The 14,608-nt window shown below is 47.5% G+C and overlaps 1 protein-coding gene across 3 annotated transcripts in view; it reads left to right on the top strand.

The window, feature by feature from the left end:
• Positions 1–2,805: 2,805 nt before the first annotated feature.
• fam184ab (family with sequence similarity 184 member Ab) overlaps positions 2,806–14,608 on the top strand; it is a 61,464-nt gene continuing 49,661 nt past the window's right edge. For 2 of the 3 annotated variants that reach the window (XM_041958960.1, XM_041958959.1), the window contains exons 1-8: positions 2,821–2,898; positions 4,204–4,443; positions 4,667–4,750; positions 5,471–5,722; positions 8,688–8,823; positions 10,333–10,514; positions 11,326–11,352; positions 13,939–14,109. In XM_041958960.1, coding sequence (XP_041814894.1) covers positions 2,821–2,898; positions 4,204–4,443; positions 4,667–4,750; positions 5,471–5,722; positions 8,688–8,823; positions 10,333–10,514; positions 11,326–11,352; positions 13,939–14,109 — 1,170 coding nt within the window. Of the gene's footprint in view, positions 2,899–4,203; positions 4,444–4,666; positions 4,751–5,470; positions 5,723–8,687; positions 8,824–10,332; positions 10,515–11,325; positions 11,353–13,938; positions 14,110–14,608 lie in introns of all 3 variants that reach the window. The other variant, XM_041958958.1, reaches the window with a different exon arrangement.

Below are 14,608 nucleotides of genomic sequence, written 5' to 3'. Positions count from 1 at the left end.
GCTGTGCTAGCTGTGTGGCCCGGGGGACCGAACTGTTTCTACTGATGATAAACATACGAAACATTATTCCAGCTGAACATCAGTGTGTTAGCATTGGCATTGTGAGAATGTTAGCATTTAGCTCAAAGCTCCGCTGCACCTAAGCACCGCCTCACAGAGCCGTTAGCATTGCTGTGCTAGCTGCTGACAGCTAATCCTTCTTTCACAATAGTATAAGTGATAAAATCGATAATATTGTTGCCCAAATGAAGGGGAAGGAAATATAAAAGCGTGTTGAGGATTGGAAAATAAAACATATTTGGCTCACAGAAAGTAGAAATCAAAAATCACTGCGCTGCATTTGCAGTGTGAAGGAAAGGGTCGGGTATGTGCCGGGGTCAGTGAAAGTCGCTGCTGATTGGAGCGTGTGCTGGTTTTCTGTGGCTGTCAGCAGACCCAGAGTCAGAGGACACAAGCAGGATTTTAGGAAACACAGCCAGCCATAAAGAGCGGCTGCCCTCCTTCTTTCACTCCTCTTCTGCTTTTCTAATTCTGTCGACGCTCTTTGGTCCAAAGTAAACAAAGGCTCTTTAGCGCCACCGCGCAGCTCGGCGTGCTGAATTATTGACTCGGCGACGCAGAGCTCGGTCTCTCCGGCGGGAGAGTCTCATGTGTTTTCATGTGGAAATGTAAAGCCCATCTCCGTCCTCGCTGCTGCCTGTGAGCAGGGGATCACTGTGCTGTCAGATTACAGCTCTCTGGATGGCTGCGTGTATTTTTGGGACGGCTTTAAAGGTCAATCTCATGCACAACAGTTTGCTTGTGTTATTTTTATCCGCAGCAATACACGGCATCAGCCGATTTCTAATTTATAACTGTGGGCGCCTCTGATGCTTCCGAGCTAATACTGGAAGCATCAGGCGTGCACAGTGTGTGCAGCGTGCAGCTGCATGTACTGTGGTGTGTATGGGCTGCACACCACAGCTCATTTACTTGTCATCGTTGCTCATTTGCGATGCAGTCGCTCTATAACACGGCAGTAATTTGCATTTCTCTGCCCGCTTCATGTCTTTGATCTGGAAGCTGATTTGGAGACAGAACGTAAAGAATCATTTCCGTAGTGTGACGAGGGTTTTCGTGCTTTGCCTGAATATTGTGCAGATGCTTATTAAAGATGGCATTCAGCAGCAGCAGTGAAAATGTGCACATCTTTGCACGAGCACTTGGTCGACTCACATCCCGTAACAATTAAACGCTGCGACGCTTGCTCGTCGGCACCAGGACTCGGTTGAACTTGCACTGTTTTTCAGACGGTGGTTGACCTTACAGATTCAATTCTGCTCATCTTGACTGAGTGTTTTCTTTATTTTAGACTCATGAACTTGTCTAAGTTTGTGCAGGACCAGACTTTGCACATAAAGAGAATTCATCCGGATGGTTTTCAGTGAAAGGCTCGATTGTATAAATGCTTCATGAGACTCCTGTGCTGTCCCACAGGGACAAATATAAAGAAACATCAATATCGACCCTCCTGTTCTCTTCATGTTACTCGTTCTGCTTCATGTTGTGGTATCCACTTTACACATTACATAAATGGAACACAGCCGTCCTGACATGCTGCTGGTTGAACCTGAGCTATGAGCGGCGCAGGCGGCCTCCCACCACTTTTAATACCCTCATAACTCCTGATTATGAACATGTCTCACAGCTAATGGCTTCCTCCCTCCCTGCTGCAGGTCATCTATGCACTGAACACGAAAAACGACGAACACGAGGCGGCCATCGCCACGCTGAAGGAGGCCCACGAAGAGGAGGTGCAGCAGATTCTCTCTGAGACCCGGGAGAAGATCCTGCAGGTTTGTGCCCATCAGTCAGACTCGATGTCTGCTGTCCTCCTCAGCATTGAGACGCAGCTGACTGTAAATGAACATTCATTTGAATCAGTAATGCAATCAGTGGCTGTTTCCTGGCAGGAATAAGTAAATACATATTACAGTTTCCCTTTTGGAATAAATGACAGCTCATGAGCTGCGATTAACTTTCTGTGGTTCAGTCGATGAATGAGCGGAGCGTCAGCGTGGATGAGAGCGAGCTTTGATTTGTTATCGATTACTGATCGAGGATCAGATTTAAACAGTTGAAGGGACTCTGGACTCACTGCGGTCAGTAAGAGTCACATTCAGGTCAGTCGGTCAGCTTGACGCCGTTTATCCTTCAGCCGTGTTCTGTCGCCGCCGCAGGCTCCATGACGACGCCATCACATGGCAGCTGATCCACAGGAGAGCTGAGATCACACCAAAAACCACTCATCAATATTTAGTCAGCTGGTTCTGAATTATGTAGGTTTCTATGCCGTCAGCCCTCATGAGAATGACTTCTCTGACAGAGATGTGAATGAACGTCCACAGTGCGTACACGCACATTAACATGCAGCACTTCTGCACAAAGTGCGCCTGCAGGGACGCTTTGACGCTGTGCTTCGAATTCAGAACAATGAACTGAACTGGACTGAATTTAATCTTTTATTGAATATGAGGATTAGCTAAACCTAAGCCAGGTCCAAAATCTAAAAAAACACATCAAATTTCATTAAATGTGAAATTCACAGTTTATTTACTTTTGTTTATTTATGTCATTTAATTTGTAATTTTATTGCAATGTGCTACATTTTTTGCTATTTTTCATGAACTGCTACAGTTCCAGTCTCAGTCTGACACACGTATCCTATGATTGTGTGTTTTAATGCACATCCACATCCAGTACAAGAGTAAGATCAGCGATGAGATGGACCTGAAGAGGCGGATCCAGTCTCTGGAGGAGTCCATGGAGCTCCACGAGAGGATGAAGAGACAGGCGCTGGCTGAGTTCGAGAGCTACCGTCAGAGGGTGGAGGACATGCAGCTCTGCACTGAGGCTCAGGTAGACAGAGGACTGAGAGAGTGTGTGTGTGTGTGTGTGTGTGTGTGTGTGTGTGTGTGTGTGTGTGTGTGTGTGTCAGCTGTGCCCGGCATGATGCTGCAGTCACAGCTGCAGGTAATCAGTACTAATGTCTGTTTCTGTCCCCTGTTGTGAGGCTGAAGAGTCTCTCTTGTCTGTCAGCATCACCGCTGTGTTTTTGTCTGGACCTTTGTCTTGTTGTGTCGTCGTAGCAACATCAGAGCTCCTTCGGGCCCCATTTTCACACTTCGCGTGTGTTGAATCTGAATAAAACCCGGATGAGATTTCACACACTTTTCTTTTCGTTTAGCTGAATGTGTGCATCTCTGTTGTTCCGGTTCATCTTCATCACACAGATCAGTGTGTGTGAACCGCTAAATAACAGCAGAAGAAGAACAACATGCATGTTAACAGTATCAACTAAGCTGCTGTAGCTAGCTAACAACTGTCCAGTGATTGCACTGATCAGAGATCAGATAAACTGGCTTTAATGAAGCAGAGGGACGACTAGTTTTAGTGTGAGTTCGGGTGCTGTTTTTCTGTGTATATACTGGAAGGACAGGCGCTCAAACTCCCAGGGAAAATACTTGATCCTGATTGGCTTGTGTCCGTTAAAGTTATACATAACAGAACATGTCGGATCACGATGATACAGATCTGAGTGCAGCGGATGTGGAAGAACATGCAGCCACACTAAACCAGAGGTGTGTTTGCTCTGTCATCAGTGTTCAGTCCCCAGAGGGACGTTACGGATTCATGTCACTGACTGACTGACAGCTGTCAATCATTGTCCGCTGCCTCTCACTGCAGCCCGTCCGTCTTTAACTTTCTCTCTTTTTGCTTTAAAACCCTCCGTGACTCTTTTCAGTTTGTGTTCAGGTACAAATTGCAGCGAGTCGTTAGTGCGAGTCACTGATTGTGTAATTATCTGCTGCCTTTGTAAGTGAAATGCTAATTTCAGACTGTGCCGCCAAATTAGCTGAAAGGCGTGAATGTGTTCATGTAAATCTGAGAGATGTTTATCGTTCGTCTCGCCCTCATGAGTGACTTTAAAGACCAAAATCAACTGACTGAAGCAGCCTCGTGGTGACAGCATGCTGCATGATGTTCTTACTGGCTTACTGGTCTGATGGTGTGTTTGCTGGTTTTCAGGACTGATTTAGAGCAGCCGGAGGGTCAGATTCCCCCGAGCCGACTGGCTTCAGGCTTTTGAAAGAGTTTAGCTGTGGTGTAACCCATAAACCAGTCCTCATGTTAGCTGTCTTTCGTTCCTGTGGGGCTCGGCAGCACACGCAGCGCGTGGTGTCCATGTCGAGGGAGGTGGAGGAGATGCGGCGGTCCTTCGAGGAGAAGCTGCGTACGTTCAGCCAGGCCCAGACCCAGTTCGAGCAGGAGAAGAGGGCTGCTCTGGAGGAGCTGAAGGCCCAGCACAGACAGGAGATCCAGGAGCTCCTGCGCAGCCACCAGAGTCAGAACGCAAACTACAGCAAAGACCAGGAGAAACTGGGACAGCTCCACAAAGCCGAGGTAAACTACTGCAGAAGTGGAGCAGCTCCTGAAAGCAACAAACTAAATCACTACAGGGAGAAAGTGGGACAGCAGCGATTATCATGTTATTAACCGTTTGTGAACCAGTCAGTGATTGAAGCTCAGACCTTTCAAATGGAAACATGTCTCTCATGTCTCTCATGTCTCTACGCTGAATGTCCCCAGACGTGAGTCCTTCTCATGCTGTCCTGCTGTGTCACAGGTGGACTCTCTGACGGAGCGGGTGGAGGAGCTCAAACAGGACAAGAAGAGACTGGTGGAGGAGTACGAGGCCAAGCTCAGCAAGGTACAGGACCGGCGGCGGCGGCGGGGAGGACGCTCGCTGCGGCACTGCGAACAACACGGCTGCACTGATGTTTCAGAAAGTTCACATTCATGTGACTTAATGAAAACATGATGGGGGAGTCTGTTCAGATGATAAACTGTGCATCTTTTCCCGATTTATGTAGGAGATGAGTTATTTTATTTATTTATTCATTAAAGCAGAACCACAAACACATTCTGCTCCTGTTTTTATGATTAAAAATAATGATTTAATTTAAACAATTACTATGACATTTCATATCTTTATGTAGCTCAACAAACTGTCCAAAGATTTAAGAGCTATAGTAACATACTGAGCATGAAATATCTGCTGGGATTACGTGAATTGTCTGATTAGAAACAGTTCAATGGAAGACAGACTCTGCTAAACGTTTTCAGGTAAGTAACGAGTGATCATCTCTGTCATGTTGACCTTGCTGTGAAGCTGTGATGTGCAGATTCGTGTACAGTGAAAGCAAAATGGCACAATTGAAGTGCCGCATATAGAAGCTATTAATTTCAATAGAACGCCGTCCTCGCTGACCGTGAGCGCTGTCAGCCGAGTGGTTTCGGCTGCAGCCTCCACTTGCGTTCACTGCTTTAGCATGAGATCGCACTTTGATGGGAGGATTTTTCCAACCTCGATGTTTCTGAAGAAAAAGTAGGAGCAGTCAAAATGTTTGCATCACCTGTCTGCTTCCAGGCTCAGGCCTTCTACGAGCGCGAGCTGGAGGCCATGAAGAGAACTCAGCAGCTGACCGCCGACAACCTGCTGGCGTGGAAACGCACCGAGGCCGAGCTGCGGCGGGAGTTCCAGACTCAGGAGGCGGCCCTCCAGAAGACGCTGGGGAAGCTGAGGGCCGAGCTGGCCAGGGTGACCGACGAAGCTCGGGAGAGCCGGGAGAAGTCCCACAAGCTTCAGGCGTCGCTCACCACCGCTGAGAGCGCCGTCAAGGTGAGTCTGAACGCCGAACAGCTGATTCACGTCATCAGGGATGGTGAAACAAAGCATCCTGTCAATTAATCCAACAAAATAAAATGGGAAACTTCACAGGTTAAAGTTGAACAAACTGTCCAGACGTTAACCACGCAGCAGAACAAAAGCCGTAGTTTGATGATGTTGTGAAGCGGCGTGACATCACTGTTGGTCATCACTGTTAAACTGCAGCCGATGAAAATCTGTCTGACGTGACGCAGGCAGAATGTTCACAGACAGGTGATCTAATAAAGTTTCATTCACGTCAGTCACGTTCATCTGATGTATCACCTGCTGTTTCCTGTGTTTCCCTGGAAGTCATGGCAACAAGAGGAAGTAAAGAGGAAGTGACGCTATTGGCAGGCCGTTGGAAACATTGAGGATGATGTCACAACAGGTAACACAGGTGTAGTCATTCTCCGGCTCTGATGACGTGTGCGTGCTGCGCCGGGCGAAAGCAGAGACGCCGTGTTCATTTGAAATTCCTCTTCCTGAGTTGTGTAAGGTCTTTGGAGCACATGATCGTCTCCACCGTTAAAGTAAAGCTGACATGTGCTCCGGGGGAATCGGTTAAGTAGGTCTGCGTTGTTGTTCTGATGTGCTCTGAAGTTTGTGGGAGATTATCGGTGATCGCAGCGCAGACAGGAAGGGGTCCCTCCTCCTCCTCGCCGTTACTGAGAGGATGATCAAGGTCAGCAGTGGATGCTGAGCCCCGAGTTAATCATTTCTTCAGCTATCAGAGCAATTAAGTGCAACCCAGATAAAAGAAGAACAACAGAGCGGAGAGGCTCGACAGCTCCTCCAGATTGAAGAAAAACAGATATCAGAGGGAAGAAACAATTTGATCTCCTCGTCGTTCATACGGCGCACAGCTGACGTGTTGTATTGTTGCTGAGGTGATATCTCAGTCATCTGTGATAGCAGCCTCAGTCTACATCCCTTAATCCGTCTGCTCCTGTTGTGACTCCACCGTTGTGAGATAATAGATTTTAATTTAACCTTAACGAGCTCGCAGCGCACGTTTTAATCTCGGCTTCGATCTCGCGCGTCGCCGCTCTTCCTCTCGCCTGCAGCCGGTGATCGTTTGGTTTCCAGAAGATGATGTTTTCTCGAGCTGAGTCACTCTGTGCTAAATTTCTTTTCACTCAGGAAAATTAAAATGTTGCATCATATCAACATGTTTCTCGTCTCAGGACGGCGTAATCACTGTACCGCATCAAATATAGACTTAACGGCGTCAGGATGCGACAGCGTCTTGTTCTCCGCCGTCCTCCTTTAGCTCATGTTTTAGTAGACCAATCTCCAGAGAAATGCGTGCAAATGATCGTTTGAGGTAACTGAGACAAGCTGTCACTGTGTTACCTCACTCAGGTAACGCCTGACTGGACCAGATGGTTTCCAACGAGATAAAACAATGAATCATCCCCTTTTCAAGGTGTTTTATATATAAATGACGATGCAGGAGGCAGCCGTGTGTGTGTGTGTGTGTGTGTGCGTGCGTGCGTGCGTGTGTGTGCAGGTAGAGTGAAGACTTGAGTTAAGGTTAGGCTAAGGGTAAGTCCAGGAAATGAATGCAAGTCCATGTAATGACCCTAAAAGTGATGGAAACCTAACATGTGTGTGTTTTCCTGCTTGTGAGGGGTGGATCAGAGGTAATGTATGTGGGATTCTTGTTTCAGCCTCGAAAATTCAACATATGTACATATGTGCACTACACACACACACACACACACACGACCTCAGCTCTGACATTTAAGTGTAATCTAGTTTAACTTTAACCCTGAAATCAAGTCTTAACACAGAAACAGCTCTTTGAGGAAGTGAAGAACGAAACAATGTAACCCTCAAGGTGTGAAACTGGTCCTCACAAAGATTTACAAGACAGGCGAAACACACACACACACGCACATGCACACACACACTCATTATGGATCTCTCATCAAAACCTTGCGGTCACAAAGTACAAGTACCTGCTATGAGCTCATCAGGGAAATCAGCTCACACACACATGCTCAGACACACTCACACGCACTCACACACACACACACACACACACACACACACACACACACACATCACATCTAATTTGCGTGTGACTCCTCAGTGGTTATTATCATACTGAGGTTTCTTTGTCTTCGCCGTAGCAGCAGTAATTAAGTTTGAGGCAGGCTGTTTGATGGGATTGAAAGATGTGAAATTGCCTCTCATGAGTTCTTACAGAGTGCTAAATCACACAGCTACTGTGTGTGTGTGTGTGTGTGTGTGTGTGTGTGTGTGTGTGTGTGTGTGTGTGTGTGTGTGTGTGTGTGTGTGTGAAATCCCTCCCTGAAGTCTAGCTCGTATTAGTTGAGCAGCAGTCAGCATTTACATCCTTCAGTATTAGTATTCTGTTATCAATAAGTTTGGCTGCAGCCGTTCAAGACAGCGAACAGAAACAAACAGTTAAATGAATCAATCAGGAGCGTTTGGATGTTTCCTTCATCAGTATTTTCATTTCTACGTCTCAAACTCTGTGCTTCTTCTCATAACGTGAACATTTTGCGCTTCAGTCCGTCTCTTGGCGGCGTCAAATATGAATCTGTCGCTCCTGACAAGTGTAAAATAAGATCACGACAGAAGAGTCGTGACAGCAGCTTCGGGGGTTTCATGATCAATAAGTGAGAGAAAACTGATGACTGTGATTCCAGTCAAACCGTTTCAGCAACCTTCCTGAGATCAGGCATCACGAGCAACAAATCACACGTCATGACTGCGTGTTTCTAATATTCACTGTGTTTAGCTCCGGTTTTGGTCTCTACCAGCTCCTCCTGTTTCCTGATTTATGTGATTGGTCGACAGGACAGACGTCGATCAATCAATCATGGTTTGTTTTCAGGTGCTCTGGTCTCCTCCAGGTAAGGTCTCTCATGGTGTTAACAGAGTTCTGTGTGTCGGTGTGATTCAGGATTTAACCAAGCAGCTGGACGAGGTGACCCAGAACTCTGAGATCGTGGAGATCCGTCAGAAGGAGGCTGAGTGCGAACTGGAGGCAGCCAGAGACCGGGTTCAGCAGCAAGCCACTGAGATACTGCTCAAAGCCAGTAAGACCTCCTCCTCCTCCCCCTCCCTCTTCTTCTTCTTCTTCTTGTTCTTGTTCTTCTTCTTCGTCTTCATCTTCTTCTTCATCTTCTCCTTTCTCCTCTTCTCTCTTCTCTCCTCTCCTCTCCTCCCCTCTTCTCCTCTCCTCTCCTCTCTTCTCCTCCCCTCCTCTCCTCTCCTCTCCTCTCCTCTCTACTCCTCCTCTCCTCTCCTCTCCTCTCCTCTCCTCTCCTCCCCTCCTCTCCTCTCCTCTCCTCTCCTCTCCTCCCCTCTTCTCCTCTCCTCTCCTCTCTTCTCCTCTCCTCCTCTCCTCTCCTCTCCTCTCCTCTCTCCTCCTCTCCTCTCCTCTCTCCTCCTCTCCTCTCCTCTCCTCTTCTCTTCTCTCCTCTCCTCTCCTCTCCTCTCCTCTCTACTTCTCTCCTCTCCTCTCCTCTCCTCCTCTTCTCTTCTCTTCTCTTCTCTTCTCTTCTCTTCTCTTCTCTTCTCTTCTCTTCTCCTCTCTACTCTTCTCCTCTCCTCTCCTCTCTTCTCCTCTTCTCCTCTCCTCTCCTCTCCTTCTCTTCTCTTCTCTTCTCTTCTCTTCTCTTCTCTTCTCCTCCTCTCCTCTCCTCTTCTCTCCTCTGTGAGCGTGTCGTGTGAACACATCAAACATGTCTTCTACCGTATCAGCTCGTGTTGTCTGAGGCATCGTGACCTGTAGCACTGTAATGGCCTCACGCTGAGAACTCAGGCTAATTTTCTTCCCAGTCCCTCAGAGGCAGAGGAAGCTCTTCTCACATCACTTCTGCTCAGTTTAAGGTGTGTGTTTGTGTGCACTCACGCGGGGTAAATGGTTGCGTGTTATAATCTGATTTAATATGTTGTGATGTCTCTCCGTCAGTACTTTGTGAAACAACATTGCGTGAACGTTACTGTGTGAAATGTGCGAGCGGCAGCGGCAGCTTAGTGCAGAATTATGCTCGACCCATTAGCTCCCATGAGCTCCTCGTGCCCAGTGAGGATGCTTTATCCATTTCCACTGGAGCTGCTCGGATCCAGCTGCGAGGTGCAGCCATGGCAACCACATTTCTCACCTGCTGCAGTTCAGAGCTCCTCATTTATTTAAACTGGAGGTTGTTTCTGGTTCCTCTGCTTGGTTTGCGGTTTGGAAGTGTTGGTGGGATTTCACTAATTATCCCTCATTGCTCAGAAAACTGTGTGTGTGCTCAACTACAGCGAGCACGGTGGCTCATGCTTCGCTGCTCTGTTCTCTCTTTAAAAGCTATACGATCCTGTGTTTCACAAATGGGCAAAACCACAAAAAAACACATGTTTTTAGTCAATTAAAAACTAACAACAACCAACAGTGTCATGCTGAAGGAACGAGGTGAAGCAAACTGGTAGTCCAGCAAGAGGACATACTGCCACCGGTTTATTTTATGTGTTGTTGCATCAACAAGACGTATGTGGTGATGTCATCAGCATGCAGGTGACAGCTTCCTCTCATGCCCGTCGGCTCTGCCCTGTCATAGGTCAGATCAGCAGCCTGCAGGCCACCCAGATGACCCAGGAGGCCGCCATCAGGGACCTGGACAACGAGCGGAGCCGGCTGAAGGACAAAGTGCTGAGGATGGAAGAAGAGAGGGAGTCTCTGCAGAGCCAGAGCCAGGCCCTGGACGAGAGGCAGAAACAACAGCTCCAGTCCCTGGAGAAGGTGTGTGTGTGCGTGTGTGTGTTTGTGTGTGTGTGTGCGTTGATCTGTATTCACGTCAGACTAGAAAACACTGTTAGGAATAACCAATCAGCCACCAGCGTGCTGTGACTCCAGGTTTTTGTCGACTTTTTTTCACCCTTCAGCCTCAGTTAGTGAAAAATGATGCTCTCTTATTTTGGAGAAAAGTTCCCTGAATTAAAACTTTGTCAACTTAAATCACCAAGAAAACTCAAAGCAGGTGATTCATCTGCATTGTAGGATTTTAGAAGGTAAAGAGAGTTTGAAATGGAAATTTGTGCTCCGCTCCTTCTCTCTCTTCTCTCTGCATTTAAACATGATGATTTCAGAGAAGCTTGATTGTCACATTGTCACACTCGTGAGTTCAGCTTCTTCTATGTGATCAGTCCCATTTTCCCTCAAACTCTTCAGTAATCCCTGAAATCCAGCCTTTTGGAGAGAAACGCCCGAAAGTAAAAGACAATTTGTTGGGGCTGTGAAGCAGCTCTAATACTTCTTTGCCCCTGAATGAGAAGAAAACCGCTTTATTCCTTCAATTCTTTTTTTCTTATTTATTTTAGTCTTGCAACACTGACATTTCTGTGACTCTATAGCGACAGTAATCCCCCGTGTTCTCCTGCGAGGTTCATGTTTTCCCCGAGGCCGGTCTGTATTGATGGAGAAGGACTGTTGGAGCTGAATTATTGATATATTTCATAAAGTCCTTGATGGAGGACTCTGAGCATGCAGCATCTGTACAGAAAGCATCGTTACCTCTCAGTCGCTCTGCTGCAGAACAGTTTCTACACATTAGAAAGAGAACGAATCTGAATGCAGCGACGTTGGAAGGCAGGAATGGAGCTGCGATCACTGAGCGGCTGAGAGGGTGAAAACCTGTCGATCGCCGCATTTACGAACTCTGAAAAAACAAAACGCAGGCTGCTCCTCTTTTTTAAAACCAAGGAGCTTAAAGGTCAGACGGTTTAAGGAGCAGCAGCGTCAGCAGACCAGCCACAGCCGCCGGTAAATGTCAAGCGTTGCTGCTTCACGTGTGTTTTCTCGTCCCTTTATCTCTGACATTTGTGCAGTGCGGTCCTGTGGGGGCTGCCAGAGTTCTCCCGCTGAGCGAGGCCGCTGTGAATCTCAATGTCTTCCTCGCGCCGCATAAACTTCACAGCTCCTTCCTGTCACGGCGGCAGCGGCGCACCTCAGCACCTCACCGCGCCGTGCTGGAAGGGGGAATTAACCTCCCGGGATGTTTCCCTGCTCGCCGTTCACGTCACGCTGTGGAGATGTGTCCCCCCCCTCGGGTTCCTTTGGCCACACGACAGCACAGCAGCCTTCCTCAGTTTGACCCGGCTGACGGACGTTTCTTGGTAGATTTCCAGAGCAATTAGTGCACACCCGTAGGATTACATCCTGGTGGGAGGTGAAGGTCTTTCACGTTGTTGCCAGCGTCTGATGCATCCCATAATCTGACTGAAGGCTGAACAGAACATGCATTTAGCTTGTTTTCAGACAGATTGCAGTGTGTGGTTCACGGTTCTTATGAAGCCACAGTATAAACCGCATGATGGTCGTCGAGTGTCAGCGGTTTTAACTGTTAATGTGACGTTTCAGGACGCAGCTGTGAAGGTCTGCAGCATCTGTTTGAGTTCAGAACGTGATCACGGAAGAGTTTGACAGAGATTTCCTCCAGAATGCGTGCGTTTAGCAGAGATGTCCGATCCGTCCCCGTTTAAAGGATCCAGATCTGATCTGATCTGATCCTGTCTTTCCTGTTTGTCCTCCTCGGCCTGCCTCTGCAGGCCAGCACGTCTCTGTGCATGAGAGTGAATCATTCAGCTAGCGGCTGCTCATTTTTAGCAGGTTGAGATGAAGCTGGTGGTCGTTCACGTCAGCCGCTGCTGATTCATGTTAACTCAACAATAAGACACACCTGGACTCTGCTGCTGCTGCGCTGTAATCCTGCGACAGAGTGATCTGGAATCAGATCTGTAGTTTTGAACCAGGACCTTCAGTATTTGAATCAAACTGTGTCAGATGCAGAAGGCTGCATGTGTCGATTAAATACATACGTGACGTTTGTCGGCTCACAGGCATCAGTGAACACTCTGTGTTTCAGGATTCTGATCAGGATCCGGGACACAAGAACTGGATCGTAACATCCAAAGCGTTTAATCCATTTATTCATGATATATCTGGATCTGAAGCCTCAAAGCAAAGCGTCAGATCTTTTCTTTTTATTGTCAGCAGATGTCAAGTGTTTTGTAAAACAGAGAAATTTGGAAAGAAATATCTACAACTGGGTTTGAATTTCATCTCGTTAGTGATCAGATAATCTTTACTTCAGGGTTTTTTGCAGCACTTAATGCCAACTTTTGGCCTTTTTGGCAAATTCTGGCTAATTAAAATTTTGTTAAACCTCATTGCAGTGAAGAAACATCTGCTCAGCTGAATAAAAGTAGACAGCCTACAGATTAGCTTGTTTTTGTCAGTTCCTCAGGAAAATCTGTTTGTGAGCTGAGCATCGAGTCATGTTCGACCAAAGCTCCAGTGACGAAGGCGGTGACTGCTGCTCGTCTGCCTGCGCTCAGTATCTGTCTCCTCCGCGCCCTCCAAACCTCGTCTCCTGGCTGTCATCCATCCCTATATTTGACCTCCTTCCTCCATTATCCCTTCAGTTTAAAGTCTCTCGATCTGCAGAACATCACGTACGGCGCCGTCAGGTGCACGGCGAAGACCTTTTCACACGCCTTCAGCCAGCTCGCAGAGCTAGCATTGATTAGCCAGCTAGCCGCAGCCGATAAGCCTGCTAGCAGCTGCTCAAACGCTCGTCGTGTTGTAAAGATAACGAACAGTGTCGAGTGCAGCTGTTATCAGAAACAAACACCAGCTTTCACCACGACTCCGTCTGGAATCACAGTGACTCTATTTACATGCACAAAATATTCAAGACATTTAAAAGCCTGATGAAAGCTAATATTCCACTAATATTGTCATGCAGCCGAGCATCCTCATAACGTTTTGTTGGAGAAATAAACTGCTGTCAATACAGTCACTGATGATGGTTACATTGCAGACTGATTATTGGCTTTATAGCTCCGTAATCAATAAGCACATTATCAATAATTCCACATGGAGTCTGCTGCAAAGCTTTCAGCTTGTTGTGCTTTTGGAAGAACAGACCTGAGTGTGAAGTGGTGAGAAAGATGGAAGCAGGGAAGGATCCTCACGGGAGCCTTCAGATCCAGACAGACAGAGTGCAGGATTGATTCCAGGCTGTTGCAGTAAACACTCCCAATATGGCTGAATAATCCAGCATATGGTGTGACCGCCCCCCCTCTCTGCCTGTCACAACACTCACCTCTGAGCGGATTTAAACTCTGTGTGTGTGTTCATCTCCTGTCAGACCCTGCGTGACGAGAAGGTGGCCCACGAGAAGGACATGAGCAACATGCGGGCCCGGTCTGAAGAGGAGGCCAGCCAGATGAAGGAGAGCCAGGCCCGAGCTCTGGAGGAAGTCGCCAAGAAGCACAGAGTGACCCTGGAGAACGCTCTGAACAACGCCGAGAAGGACAAGAACCGCCTGCTGGCTGTGAGTGCGCACGCACGCACACACACACACACACACACACACACACACACACTCAGTCACGAAGGTGTGTTGTGGGACAGAGGGCCCGTCAGATGGCGAGTTAGCCGGAGCGAAATGTGTGAAAGTCCCTGAGATGAATTGTCAGATTGCGGCGTGTTGTGTAATCAGCGTTTGCTGCTCAAAGCTGGAGGAAGATGAGCAGCTGTATGTTTTAATTGATCCTGCATCGTCGAGCTCGGGGCTCATGTCAAGATGGCGTCCGCGGGAAGGTTGTTTCCTCCATTTGGTGCAAGTATCATCTCTGTACGGAGACCAGAGGAGGAAAGTAACTAAGTACATTTGGTACAATGTTAGTTAGTTATTCTTTGACTTATTAAATGTTTGTCTGATTGTTGCAGTTACTTCAAAGCTGAAGACGTATCAGGTCATGTGATCAGCTTGTGAAACACAACGTCTTGGTCTGAATTTAACTTTAAGTTGTTAGCGTTAGCTTCTTCTT

The sequence above is a fragment of the Chelmon rostratus genome, chromosome 18 (genome assembly GCF_017976325.1).
Source record: "Chelmon rostratus isolate fCheRos1 chromosome 18, fCheRos1.pri, whole genome shotgun sequence".
NCBI lineage: Eukaryota > Metazoa > Chordata > Actinopteri > Chaetodontiformes > Chaetodontidae > Chelmon > Chelmon rostratus.
The sequence above is the reverse complement of the archived record's forward strand: the minus strand, read 5'-3'. Positions and strand labels throughout refer to the sequence as shown.